General features: G+C 41.5%; 1 protein-coding gene across 2 annotated transcripts in view; it reads right to left on the bottom strand.

Moving 5' to 3' along the window:
* Window positions 1-372: 372 nt before the first annotated feature.
* The window catches only part of AGPAT5 (1-acylglycerol-3-phosphate O-acyltransferase 5), a 63,497-nt gene continuing 48,417 nt past the window's right edge, over window positions 373-15,452 (bottom strand). For both annotated transcript variants that reach the window (XM_007188965.2, XM_007188966.2), the window contains 3 exons: window positions 12,079-12,240; window positions 5,602-5,725; window positions 373-2,909 (listed from right to left, as the gene is read on the bottom strand). In XM_007188965.2, coding sequence (XP_007189027.1) covers window positions 2,684-2,909; window positions 5,602-5,725; window positions 12,079-12,240 — 512 coding nt within the window. In that variant the 3' untranslated portion in view covers window positions 373-2,683. The remainder of the gene's footprint in view (window positions 2,910-5,601; window positions 5,726-12,078; window positions 12,241-15,452) is intronic.

Genomic DNA, 15,452 nt, shown 5'->3' with positions numbered 1-15,452 from the left:
AATCACACGGAAATGATACATATGAAAGAAATCACTGGTACGTGTGATGTAAGGATTAGTCAGATTCACACTCGACTCACCAACCTGGCTAATTTTAGGCATCTGACATGTTTCAGTGAGGTATCCTAATTATTACAGAATTGTTAAGCAATTAATATTTGCCATACATCTTATAAAGTATATGGATAAGTTAACCAAATTAATATACTGCTTCACAACTTTGAAGATTTTAATGTATTAAAAAAAACTTGCCCAATACTTAAGAAAAATTACTATAGTTTTATATATTCAGAACACAAGGCCAGCCATGAAGCCTATTTTATGGAATAAGAGACTGCTGATGAATTTTTGGGTCACAAAATAGCACAGACATTAGAGACACTGAAAGGTTTTATTTTTTCTTTTACTTTCATCCAAACACACCCTTCTGTGAAAAACATAAAAGCATGCACATTGATTGCATTCTTTTAAAGATAAACCAAGTACTAACTAAGCTGTAAATCAACAGTAACACAAACAAAAGCTTAAATGATATTATGTGAAAAGATTTACAGGTATATAGGGCTCTTAATTTCATAATTCAAATCATATCAATACATGTTAAAAAGAAGCTTCTAATTTTCCAAATATTTTGATACAAAAAAATTTTAAACAAATACTTTATAGACCTTTTGTGAGAAGAATATAAGGATAGTTACAAGAAACATGCTGTTCAAGTGATCTTATGCAGTTCACTTGGCCTTCTCCAAATCAGTTATAATCAACATGATTCCAATGGTATTGCTTCTTAAAATTTAAATTGAGAACATATTCATGACAGTCAAAGTAAGTTATACAACTTACATTTGTGATCTAATTAGAAATAGTTTCTAAGTTTAGGACTGTTAAAAAGAGTATTTAACGAAGACATGGGATTGATCTAAATTGCACTTCACAGGGTAAGAGAAAATTGCAATTTGGCATGAGAACAGACGTTTTACCTGCACCCCCATTCATAATGAGGCCAACTGTATCCTATGGGAATGTGTGTATCAATACATACACACACACTAACATACACAAACCAATTCATACCACCCAACTCTTCAGAGGGGTTACTTGAAATGGCTTACTCTGGTTCTGGAAAATCAGACCAAATTTCCCTTAATTTGTGTTTCCATTTTGTTTATCATGATTTAAATGGTGTTAAAAATCCATTACTCAGAAGCAGAACTGGTATCTTAAATGACCAGTAGGCAATCAAGCTTGAATTGTAACATTAAAAATAGAGCAGATCACACTTTAAAAAAGGTCCTCTTCTAGGGGATTAATTGTTCCATGACTGCAAATTATGTGATTTGGTTCCTGAAACAAAGCTCTTCTTTTCAGGTGATACAGATGAATTGTGTAGCCCCATTAACACCAATGGGAACGAAACAAATTTACTCCGTCCTGATGGATTAAGTCTGTACTTCACTGGCTTGAGGAAGGTGATTTCTTGACATAAGACGCATACAAAATGCCTTTGCTGTGGATGGTGGGCTGGCTCACGAGAGCTTAAATGGTTCAACTCTGCATCAGGACAAACGCGGGCTGGCGACACAGTGCTTTCCCATGAGCCCCTGTGCCAGCCCCGAGCAGCAGCCCTGCCGGTGACCCAAAGGAAAAGAACTCGAAGACAGTGGAAACCAACCATGATGACATAAAAAAAATGATTTGGGGATTAAATATTTTGCTAAACCCAAGAGTAACACGCTAAAGGCACATGCTAATAAACCTAGTCAGGTGTTTGAGAGCTCCCACCATCTCCAATATCTATGGACTCAGGTCCAACAAAGGTTCACACTGATTATTTCGATATAAAAAATAACAGGAAATCTTAAGGTTTTCAAGTACTTATGGCACAAATGTCATGAAGTGCTAGGAGCTTAGCTTAAATCTTCAAAAAGCTGAGCAATTTAAAGTTCTGCTACAATGAATCAGGATCACAATTTTAACTTAAACTTAATTCTCGTATTTTTATACATTATTCTTTTGTATAGAGTACAGGGTGTGCAAATGAAGCTGTTTCAGTAAATATCAGAGATGCTACTCACTTTGCCAATATAAAGTGAAATCAGCTAACAACACAATACAATAGAAGTCCGCGCTAACCAGAGCTCCCCTCACCAGCATTCCTCAGCCTCTCCTCGTGTCCTTCTCCATACTTAACTACAATTTCTTTCATCGACTTGGAGAAATTAAACACAAGGCAAAATATTACACAGCTGCAAGATACTAAATATTTCAGTGATAAGAGTTTGGACCAGTCAAGTTGTAAAAAATTGAAGATAACAAATACAGTGAAATATACTGCAAATTAATGTTCATGAATGCAGCTATCGGAATTACAAAACAGTAACAAAATATATAATCCTAACAGTCTTCTGAAGTTGACATTAGTTCATAGGAAATGCCAACTATAACATAAACTCTGTTTATCTTTTCCCTTTCCAGCAGCTTCTGGACTAAAGTTGTAAAACCATGTATGTTTGCCCAAGACCAACTGCACATTGGCTTTAGTCAGAAATTCTATTTCATCCAATGTTCAATCAACAAGGCTTTATTTACGCTTCTCATTAAATTCAGGAACAATCGGGTGTAATGTGCAGCCGCCAGTAATAAACAACGTAGCACATCCCACCGCCTGGAGACAGCTACGCGTTTACGCTTTAATACTAACCCACAAGCAGCCAATTAAGGTTCCATAAATCCACGTTTTTACATATAGTTTCCTTCCAGCCTCGGTCATAAGCATACCAGCAGTCAAACCACTTAAGATCAAGAATGATGGTAAGGTCTTCTTGAGACTTAGTTTAGAATTAACACTTTCTCCGGGAAATTTGTTTCTTCTTTCTGGATCCAGTGAATCATAGAATTCTATAAGCAATCTATGGCCAGAATGAAAAAAAAAAAGTGTTAACTTTCAGGTTTAGCCATTTCAATATTTTAATTCAACAAATATTTATTGGCTGCCTATTATATGCTGGAGAAGTTATAGGTCCTCATAGGAAACACCCAGAGAGTTGGTTTAATTGGAGTTTCTAGACATTAAAAATATCTTTAATATGCTCTATGATTAATGTATATGAATTATATGTAATATTTAAAAACAGATGGTTTCAAGTAATTTTATGGGGATTTTTTTTTTTTAATTAATTTATTTATGGCTGTGTTGGGTCTTCATTTCTGTGCGAGGGCTCTCTCTAGTTGCGGCAAGTGGGGACCACTCTTCATCGCGGTGCGCGGGCCTCTCACTATCGCGGCCTCTCTTGTTGCGGAGCACAGGCTCCAGACACGCAGGCTCAGTAACTGTGGCTCACGGGCCTAGCCACTCCGCGGCATGTGGGATCTTCCCAGACCAGGGCTCGAACCTGTGTCCCCTGCATTGGCAGGCAGATTCTCAACCACTGCGCCACCAGGGAAGCCCTGTTTTTGTTTTTTAAACTTTAGATCTGTAAAACTTTACAGGGACCTGACACACACGTGGGCTTTTTCTCTGCCTTCCCCTATCTTTACCCCTCCAAACACTCCTCCTCCTCACAGGTCCTGTTCTACCAGAAGTCAGAGAAAAGATCAGCAGTTCTTATAAATGGAGAGTTACCCCCCAAAGCCCCTATTCGCATGGAATTACAAAAGCAGGTAAAAGAAGGAAAAACAGCATAGTTAATGCAGTTTCCTTATTTTAAAAATGTAAAGTTATAATAGCAGAATATACTCAACATAAAAATCTGAAACACAAAGTACAAAAAGGGAAAGTCTTTCTGTTGCCTTACAACTCACATTCCCTAGAGAAAAATCACTGTTTTAAAACGTCCAGACTCATTCTAAATATACATATAAACACCTGTAACACAAAATACATAGGATATTAATCATATTATTCAGGGTTTTTTTCTGATAACAGATTTTCATGTCAAAACACATAAATTTTACTTTTAAAATTTCTTCCATATCCAAAGTGCGTGGTGCTGAATAATTGGTTTAACATTGTCATGCACAATTGAGAGTCAATGAAATACAGAAATGTGTTTATAAACTTCATATAGTTTCATTTTCAATATAGTACACTTTTAATAGCTTTCACTTGTTAAAGTTAATCTAGGAGGGTTAATTAGGAAGTGTTTTACTGCCATACAACAAGGAGAGGAGAAACAATGGCAGTTTCCTGAGAAGAAGCATTTTAGGGACTAAAACACAGGTACAATTTCTGAACATAAACAGAATTTTGGAAGTATTGTTTTCTTGCGGCTGCATCGGGTCTTTGTTGCTGCATGCGGGCTTTCTTTAGTTGCAGTGAGCGGGGGCTACTCTTTGTTGCGGTGCGCGGGCTTCTCATTGCGGTGGCTTCTCTTGTTGGGGAGCACGGGCTCTAGGCACGTGGGCTTCAGTAGTTGTGGCACGTGGGCTCAGTAGTTGTGGTGCACAGGCTCTAGAGCGCAGGCTCAGTAGTCGTGGTGCATGGGCTTAGCTGCTCCGTGGCATGTGGGATCTTCCCGGACCAGGGCTCGAACCCGTGTCCCCTGCATGGGCAGGTGGATTCTTAACCACTGTGCCACCAGGGAAGCCCTGGAAGTATTTCCTAAAGGCTTTAAAAAAACCATACTTTTCAATGTGGTCCTAATAAATTTAAATGGTGCATCCTATAACTCATAGATCCATTTTTTTCAGAAAGAGGAAAAAAAGTATAGATGTTTAAAACACATCTTTCAAAAAACAAAAAGGATAAAATTTCCACTGAAAACAAAACAAATAGTAAATAAATAATATATTCTGAAATTTTCATCCACGGAAATTCAATTTCTAAGTATTACATCTAAACCTAAGACCCAGTTTTTATCTTCCTGAAAAGAGAAGAAAATTCTAAAACTTCCACCTTTAGAAATTTGTGTGAATCACAGGGAGACTAACAGGCTCACCCTCACCTGACCTCGAGCTCCGCCTGCCCCAGAGGCATCCAGAGGCCCGCCTGGAACTTACTCACAGCAACTCTCAGCCAGGGGCCAACACCGCACTAGCTCGCAAGTCATGTTAATTGGTGGGAGAAACACAAGGCCAACCCCAGAAACGGTTTAGGCCCCCAAGATACTAATAGCAAAAAGACACTTCTTTCGTGAAAATGTCAACTGCCCCTTCTTCTTCCAGCAAATACACCGGGGTCAGTTCCACGTACTCGTGAGACACCGTCCTCCACCCACAGCCCGATTCTCTCCGCACCGCCGGCCTGACGGCCTGTCCTCAGCGCGCACACACTCCCCTGGACCCGGGAGGGCGGGCCTGGGGTATCTCAACAGTGCAAAGCTTTCTGTGTGTGTCTCTCTTCTTTAAAAAATTTTATATCTTTATACACGAATTACTGAAATGCAGTAAATAACAAAGGACAGCCCCCATAACAAGATCTTTCACAGTAACTTTAACAGTCAAGTTTAAAACACGGACAGAGGAGGCACGGAATGAGATCTGACTTGAGTTTATAAAAGGCATTCTTAAGATAATACAACTGTTTACATTCGTCTCACGCTGTTTACTATAGTGACTGTGTTGAGCCACTGTTTCTGAAGGGCTAGAACTGTCGTTACTCACTTATCTTTTATTTCAAAACGTTCATGAAGCCATCTTTTCATGTATACTTGTTCTTCTGGGACATCTTTTTTGTCTATACGATCGATGTGAATATGAATTTTTGGACATTCTTTGCAGAGAAATTCTAACAAGAAACAAAAATATTTCACTTTTATTATTTTAGAATTCACAGTTACATAAAACGATGAAAATGAGCTTTAAAAAAGTTTAAAAACAATGAAGAAGAACAGATTCTTTCTTTAGCCAACAAAACAAAGAAGAAGAAAACAAAGATTATAAACTGGTGGTTTTGGGTTTCAAGTTGAAGTAGTATAATTTCCAAGTCTTCCACAGTTACCTAGGTCACGAGTTAAATCAACCAAATGTGACTTTTCATACAACCACCTGTAATAGATTTGACAGGCAGCCCAGGGTCAGGAAGCCGGCCTCTACTAGAAGCACGGAGCCCCCCTCTGAAGGGGTCCCCAGATGCCCATCAGACCCAGCGACCCCCTTCGCGGGGCCACCGCCTCCGGCCCCAAGCCCAGTGCTCACCACACGCCCCTGCCGCCCCCACCGGGCGGTGAGCCCCGCAGGACACGGAGGGGTGTTGCTGGCAGCACCGGGCGCACAGGCGCACTGAGCCCCTCAGTCCTAGCGCCGAGCCGGCCCGGGCCCTCCCTCCACGACTCCACAGTCCTCCCCGCCCCTCTGTGACTTGCCAGTGGTTTCTACTCACTGGTACTCCCTGCTTTCCTGATCCTTGCTGTATTTTAACATATTCTACTCGGTTCGGGAACCAAATTTCCTTCCGTGGAATAGCTATGAGCCCTTCAATAACTACAGCTCCCAAAACATGCTAATTTGAAAAAAGCAGACGGTCCTTTTTTCAGCCCATGTGGCACAAGGGATAAGGTCAGGATTTATTCCAAGATAAGACAGAACTTTGAGTCCGGAAATACCATTTTCTGCAGGTGGCTTTCTGTGGAGACATGAGCATATTAACATACTTAAATTCCTGGAGAACAAGGAAATATTGCTACGACATTTAAGAGAAGGCTATGTTCCCTGGGTGGGTACGCAAGTAGGAGGCCGAGGCCTTTTATCTCAAGCCGAAATGTGTCCAAAGACGCGTTCTGAGAAGCGGTCACTAGTGTGCTGCAGAGCTTGAGGAAGACTGTAAGCTAACCCTTAAAGAAGGTTCCGCCTCTGGACCACACACACCTCTTTCTGCTAAGTGCTCGCTACAACTGCTCTGAGTAACATGCTGCATTCAGGTCATCAAAAATTCTCTCATTTTTTCTACACTTTTAGGAGTGAATTGGCTTTGATGATAAATGTGCAAAAACACTGCCACAGGGAAGATTTTACTTTTTCAATATTTTTCTCTTAATTTTCCTCAAGTTCCATTTCCCTTTAAATCAAAGACCGGCTTAAGAAGTGCTTTCAGGAGCAGAACTGGGCGTGGGCGAAGGGCACCGCCAGTGAGCCAGGTGGCCTGGGTTCTGATCCCTCACCAGCCCTGCGCGTGTCTCTCAGCCTCTCCGTGCCTGTTTCCACGTCCGTACGAGGGAGGTGACAGTAGCAGCCCCTGCCTGAGAGGGTGTCATGAGCTACGTTATTACGAAGGGAAACAAGACGTAGCCGACCATGGAAAGCCACCTCCTCTGATTCCCCTTTGCAACATGAGGGTGTTGGGAGCACGCAGGACAGGACCCTGCACACGCGTGTGCTGCAGGTGACTGACCAGAATCTGTTGGCTGCACGTGACTTCTCACCTCACCCTCTTATTTCTATTTCTGATACATAAAAACGCAGATGCCGACACCAACTTTCCTACCTTCACTTAATTACCTACGCCTGCCCCTCAACACTTCTGTTAATTAAGTGGTCATCCAACTGACACTGCGTTTATCCTTGATATTCCAAGTCCCGTGCACAGACGTACAGAGTCTGCAAGGAAATGAAACCGACTGTACTTCCAGTGTCAGAAATGAATGCTTGCGAAGTCAAGTGCTTGGGACGTGTCAGCAAGGCCTCTAGTAAGATGCTGGCGTGAGAAAAGGGCCCTGAAGTTCGCATGGGTGCTTTTAGGTTTTCCCACCTAAAATGTACACGGTACTGTGGTATTTACACCACGCTTTCGTGCCTTCGTGCACCTCTGTAGGCAAGGACTGTTGCCTCCTCGTGGGGATGAACGAACCGAGGCCCAGCGTCGTCAGCAGTGGAAACAGGTTGGCCCGGTCCCTGTGGTCAGGCATCCAGACACAGACCATACACGCACCAGATCAACTCTCAGCGCATCCAGGAGGTTCTCCCACCAAAGATGAGAAATGAGTAACAAATACTTTCCTCAATAGTCAGTAAAGCTTTTGTGTCTATATTAGTAAAAACCCTTTTAGTTGGGGCATATTTCATAGGGCATGAGCAAAAATTATCCATAATATTTAGGGAACGTAGGGAAAAGTACTCGAATTAAGGTGCAATTGTTTTCTAACTATAGCTTTTCCAGCAGGTCCCTAGAGTATATTGATGCGCTAGGGCCAAACAGAAAGTCTTCCAAGTAGCCACACATGTCACAAGGTCTAGTCTCTGTAGAAATTAAGGTGTAATTGTTTTCTAACTGTAGCTTTTCCAGCAGGTCCCTAGAGTATATTGATGCGCTAGGGCCAAACAGAAAGTCTTCCAAGTATCCACACATGTCACAGGTCTAGTCTCTGGAGAGACGGAGTCCCGAGTGCTCTGTGCCTGGGGAGCCTGGCGAGAAAGGCAGAGCCCAGACAGCGGGGCCCAGGACGTCTGCGGGCTGAGCTGTGCGCCTCTGCACACCAGGCCCTCGGGTGGTGCCCATACAGCTTGCTGTCCGCCTTACAACCTGCCCCCTTCCCTCTGAAAACAAAAACAAAAAAACAATATGACCTAAATCCAACACAAACTGGATAGATACATTGTTGTATATTCACACCAATGAACACTACGTAGCCTTATAAAAAAATTACGTAAGTGTATATACTGACATGTAAAGATGTTCATGACACACTACTAAGGGGAAAAAAAAAAGCAGGATATGAAGATATATATACATATATAAAATCTCATTTAAAAAAATACATAAAGGCACATACACACGCCAACATACAGACATTATAGAAAAGAAGACTCTGAGGGAAACATCTGAACTGTTATCTGGGGCTGCATCTGGATAGGTGAGTTTGTAGAGTTTTTTCCCTTCTTCAGAGTTACCTGTAATTTTCCCTCCGAATATGTTTTCTTTTCGTATAAGAAAATATTAAGACACAAAAGTTACCTAGAACCATATAAAACGCTTAAACAGAATATCAATTGTTGTCCTTTAGCTCACAATTTCTTCTGGTATACCACCCATTTTAAAAACAGGATTTATAAATCAATTACAATCAAACTGCCCTGCCTCACCTCTGCCCAATGGACGCTGTCCATGAAAGCGCTCAGACTCTGCTGAAAAGACCAGATGAACCACAAGAGGACACCCAGATGGCTCTGAGCCATACCCACATTCTAATGAAACAGACCACGAAATGGGAAGGATACGGTTCACAGTTCACTACCTGCTGCCGCCCTCTCCGACACGAGGCCTCAGGAGACCCACGCTACTAGACGCTGGCCACCGCGAGAAGCCCTGCAGGGTCGCCAGCACGCAGCTTCACCCCGCTGCGGCGAGCCCGTTGGCAGTCTGCAGAGCAGCTGAGGCCACCCAGGTAACTCTGATGGAACTGCGATCCTCCTACAGGGCTTTGAGAAACACTGGTCTATGGCATATCTATGAACAATCTAGCAACTTTATGGAGAAAAATTTTTTAATTGGGCTATAAAATATGATATTAAATAACAGCCCACTGTGTATGGAGATAACATTTAATACTTATTAAACTCAGCCACAAGGTACCTACAATATTCCAAGTTATGGAATTTTATACCTAACCCGACTTACATCATAATTTAAGTTTAAAGTGAATCTTAATTTATACTAGACTAAGTAGAGCAGCGTATCAATCAATTCATGTAATAATGAGAGTTTTTCAAGCTACAGGTCTCAACTCAAAATCAACACACAACAGATGTGATCTCTTACATGCACAGGTGTATTTGTAGAATAATGTCTCAGCAGTGGGAATGTAAATGCTTTTGTAAATTTGATAGACATTGTCTGGACAACTTCTACAGAGGTTGTACTGTATTGCACTCCTATCAGCAAAGTATGAAAGTCTCTGAGATACTTTAATCTCACCCACAGGGCCTGTTATCTAACCTGTTAATGGGTATTTTTGCCAGTCTGATAGTAAAAAAATGGTATCTCACTGTACGTTTTAATTTGAATTTTCCTTATTATGAATGAGGTTGAACAATTTTTTTCTGTGAACTGTCTGTTCTTACCCTTTACCCATTTTTCTACTGAGTTACTGATCATATCAATTTATAGGAACACTTTGTACATTAAGGAAATCAGCCTTTTTCTCTGCGACCCTCCACTTGTCTTTTGGTTTTACTCTGCTGTAGCGTTCCTTGCGGAAACATTTACTCTTAATTTATTGAAATGACACATTTTGTTTTCCACATGGCTTCTGAGTGTGACGGCCAGGAAAGCCAGGCTTTTCAAAAACAGAGACACTCGTCATGAATGCACAAAGCCCCATCGGCTACGGTGCAGAACAAGTGGAGCAACGGGAGGAGGCGCTGGGTCTAGAGCCCGGGAGACGCAGCCTAAAATGGTTTGCCTCCAAAGGCACTTCTGATCTACCTGGGAGGGGACAGAGTAACCACATGCCAAGTGCTAACCTTAGGTGCACTTCGTGCCACGGGAGTGGAAAGCAAGAGGAAGCTCTGTGAGCCAGCAAGCAGAGGAGCGAGGGAAGCCTTCACGGGGACAAGGTTGCAGACTTGGATGAGAGCAACGGAGGGGAAAGTGGCCTGGCCTACACACGGCCCTCGGTCAGAACCCGCGTGCAGGTGCAGGAGGGTTTCAGTAACCGTGAGGAAACCGGTCCCACCCAGCGGGCAGCACAGAGTAGGAGGAAACGATGTGGAGGAGGAGCTTGGGGATCAGGATGCTGAGTCCCGGGACGTCAGCACTGATCCCGTGGGCGCGGCCCAGCCCACGAGTTCCTAGGACTGGACGGTGACATGATAAAGCAGCATTTTTAAAAGGTTATTATGGGAATTAGATCTGGTTTTCATAAACAATAAAAATGTGTTTAATCTTACTTTTTGAACAACGTTTGATAAACGAATGGCAATACTGCTGAATAACTAAATGCACTGTTCTGAAATGTAGAACTGGGTGAATGACTCCTTCCATGGTTAAAAAAGATAAAAAAGTACTATATGTTGCCTTTTCTGTAAGAGGGATGGACAGTAAACTTGTACACATGATACACAAGAAAGGAAGAAAAGTGGTTACCCCTGCGGAGGGGAAGGGGGAGACCAGGTGGAAGGGGACGGGTTGGAAACAGGCCGTTTCAACTGTATACTTTATGTACTTTTGATTTTTAAACTGTATGATGTATAATACATGCCAAAGAATTACACTTAAAATAAAATTTAAAAAGCGTGAGCTTCCTGCTTTACTCGGAGTTGAAGGCGGTCACGAGAGCGGTCGGTCGGTCTTGCTTTAGGTGCAGCTGCCCCAGGTCTGAGCTCCTCCCGCCACCATCAATTGTACCACCTTTTAGTCCCTTCCTGCCTCAGCCCTCTGTCCTCTCTCCCAACCTCTGGGAGCTACCCTCTGTGGCCCTGAACACGTTCTGAACGGCCGCCTTCAAGAGCTGCTAAGGAGAGAAGCACCCTGACAAGCGAGCTAGTCCCACGGCCGGCGGCTGCCACGGCAAAGCATGAGGCCCTGGCAACTGACACCCTGAGGAGGGGACGGCAGCTCCACACGCTTTCTGTGCCCACGCCACATGCAAACGTCGCCAGCGATCACGAGTGTCTGTGGGTTTGTCTAACTACAACATGCCGCTCGCTTAAAATTCTGGTTTTTTCTAGTTATTCTGACATAAACAATAGCTCAAAGGTCCCTAACACCTAGCACGTGGCTGAAAAAAAGAAAAAGTCACACGTAACTGTCAGTGATACTAGATTTCACCAATATTATATGGAAAACACGTACAAAGATGGAAACTGAGCACCAGTGCACACCTCAGTGTGGCTAGGCCAGCGCTCTCCTGCCTCACTCCTTCCTTAGAGTTATGTAACTTTTCCATTTCTTTGTGTAAACCTTGGGTGCAAGGAGGCTGAGTTAACGATATTGGGCAAGTTCAAGGACTAACAGGACAGCCAAGAAGCACCAAACTTAGCACGACTAATGAAATTTCAACTGTTACAGATTAATAAAAAATATGTGAGAAATACAAGTATATATACTTGGAAACCATATCAATGTAATGTAGTAGAATACACCTACCTTTTTAAAAAAATAAACTCTACCTGGGTAAACATATAACTCGCTCAAAACCAACTCACCAGCCATGGACGGCGCTTCCTTCCGCTGCCCTTTATCATCCACGGTCCCCTCAAAGGCCACTGTGACATCATAAATTGCATCCAAGTAATTCTTCATAGAATCAAAAGCAACATGAGTTGCCTTTATTCTTGGTGTCAGCACATGTTTTAATACTGGAAGGCCTAGAAAAGAAGTTGATTCAGTGTGGCCATACATTAGTTACAAAACACCTTGGAAATAGAATATAACATCTAAATTGTTTTTAAATTTCCACTAATAGACCAGTATATACTTTCGGTTAAATCTCACACCTATAGGACATTAAGAAAGTTTAGACAGCACTCTCACATGACTTTCTCAATTTAAATCAACATTCATTTAATACACATTTATTAAACATCTACATGTATAAGACCCGGTGGGAAGCTGTTGGAAAACCTGCCCTCAAGAAGCTTATGGTCTCTCAGAAACCCTTTGATTTGGAAATCTCTGACAAGAGTAAACATATGATCCTCATTTCTGGCAAAAGAATAAAGGTGGTAGCACCTTGCCCATGGTTACTCAAGATTCAGGAACAATTCCCTAATTTCTGACTCCAAGTCCCTGATTCTTTCAGTTCTATTTCTACTCAAATAGAGATGCAGTGGGATTACCTAAATGACCCCCACTGTGTACAATATTTGAACTAAGAACTGATGTGGTCTATATAACATGAAATACCGGCCTGATACTTTTAGGGTAATCGAAGAATCTAGTTCCTCGGTAAACTTTTTTAAAAATCTGAACTCTAATTCACATACCCTAAAATTCACCATTGTAAAGTACACAATTCAATGGTTTTTAGTTTATTCAAAGAGCGATACAACCCTCGCCACTATCAAATCCCAGACTATTTCCCCCACTCCAAAGACACCTTTCAGCCCCGGCAGACACCGCACACTACCCCCCTCGGCACACACCCACCCCACTACCACAAATCTACTTTCAGTCTCTATGGATTTCCCGATTACGGACATTTCACGTAAATGAAATCACAGCATGTGGACGTTTGTGTCAGTACTTCATTACTTTTTATGGCTGAATAATGTTCCATTGTATGGCTATGCCACATTTTGTAAATCCACTGACTAGCTGACAGACGTATGGGTTGTTTTCACCCTCTGGCTATTATGAACAATGCAGCTATGAACATTCATATAAACTGCATATGAATGCTGCACATGAAGAAGTCTTGGTATGAACATACGATTTCAATTCTCTTGAGTATATTATTTATATATATACACACACATATACTTTTATTTTTAAAAATTTTTATTGGAGTATAGTTGATTCACAATGTTGTATTAGTTTCAGGGGTACAGCAAAGTGAATCAGTTATACCACACCTATACTTTTAAAAGCTTCTTTAAGTGAGAAAATATTGCAATTTATATAGAACAATTAATCACACATTCATTAGTGTACCTGCTAGTGCTAAGAATTTGTTCCTTTCCCCTTCCTATTTCCTACTGTCCCCCTTTTCCTGGATTAGAATATTTATTGACAATTTAACAGAAAAGTGTAGCTCTCTGAAGAAGTGACATGAAAATAGACTAGAAAAAAACTTGATTTGGATTTTCTATGGCTTCTCTCCAGGGAAAATTAGCTGCATAAGAAAGAACAGCTATAGTATGTTGGGATCTTCCTGCAGAAGAATTTTTAAAATGCAGAGTGGTGTGGGAAAGACAAAGATTCCCACAATCACATGTCTGACTTGAGTCCCTAGGGCAGAAACAGTTTAATTTATTCACAAACTTATAACAAAAATCTGAATAGTATACCAGGCTGGGAAACATTGGTTTGTCAATTAAATTAGTTAATACTTCCTTCTTTGCTATTGGAACTCACCCAGTTTTATTACGTCCATAGTTCTACAGAATCACTCTGTGGTATTCAGTAAGAACAATTATTAGAATCTAAGTTAAGTCAGTAAGAAGATAAGAAGACAGAAAAGTAATACTTCCCTAAAAATGAGTTATAGTGAAGGTTTGGAAAAATCAACTTTGTGGCAGATGAATAAGAAATACCTATCACTATTATGTAGACAAAGTGAAGGCAAAGTCTTCTCATTAAGGAATGTACTAGGGGCCGCTCCACTATCTGCAAACCTTGGGTCATTATTATAAAACCAATTTCATAGGGATTTCCCTGGTGGCGCAGTGGTTAAGAATCCACCTGGCAATGCAGGGGACACGGGTTCAAGCCCTGGTCCGGGAAGATCCCACATGCCGCAGAGCAACTAAGCCTGTGTGCCACAACTACTGAGCCTGCACTCTACAGCCCACGAGCCACAACTACTGAGCCCGCGTGCCACAACTACTGAAGCCCACGCTCCGCAGCAAGAGAAGCCACCGCAGTGAGAAGCCCGCGGCACCGCAAAGAAGAGGAGCCCCCACTCGCCGCAGCTAGAGAAAACCCACGCATAGCAACGAAGACCCAACGTGGCCAAAAATAAATAAATAAATAAATAAAAAATAAAAAAATAAAACCAATTTCATAATAACGCTATAGAGACCAATTAGAATTTCAATACAGAGAGAGCCAAATAACAGGCATTTATAATTAACTGCTCGAGCTTGAGCCCACCATACTGAGATCTGCCTCTGCCTCTATGGAAAAGAAAACCCCTGAGCCCTAAACAGGAAAATGGTAGCTAATTAAATTAATTCTTTCTGGTCAATATCTAGTCTGCTTTAGTATCTGCCGTGCCTTGTTTCCATCTCCAGATCTCCTGAACTTCTAGTTGGTACTAACGATACTCTACCTTACCTTTTGACCAAGCTTCTCCCTGAGGGCCATTATAGTGATGCTTGGTATAACTGAAATTTTGTTGTTAGTATTATATATTGGAAACATAAATAAATGATACTCATTGGACAGAAAATCTTTATTGATCCATGCAGGAGATTCTACATTTTATATATATATATATATACATACACACACACACACATACGTATTATCATCTCACTTTACTCCCACAAATTAAGTAATCAAGGTTCAGAGAGATAAAATCATTTGCTCAAAGTCACACAGCTCACAAGACTTTATAATGTCTTGTTCAGTACTTTCTTATTCAGTAATTATTAACAAGATACTACTCTAAAACTATAAACATGTAGGTTAGAGGTTAATGAGACAATAAATAAATAGCTATAGTACATGGTAGAATGTCTTCAAAGAGATTAAAAATATCCTCAGAATATAAAAATATTACTCACACTTAAAGATACTGTCACTCTAACTTACTGGTAAAGGCTTCAGGAAAAACAGCACGTTGGAGTGAGGTCAGGATGGAGGCTAGTAGGGTAGAAAGTGGGGGAAAGCCCAGCGGACGAAGGAGGGAAGAGAG

This window comes from Balaenoptera acutorostrata, chromosome 21 (assembly GCF_949987535.1).
Source record: "Balaenoptera acutorostrata chromosome 21, mBalAcu1.1, whole genome shotgun sequence".
Lineage (NCBI taxonomy): Eukaryota > Metazoa > Chordata > Mammalia > Artiodactyla > Balaenopteridae > Balaenoptera > Balaenoptera acutorostrata.
Note: the sequence above shows the minus strand (reverse complement) of the source record. Positions and strands in the feature narration are given on the sequence as shown.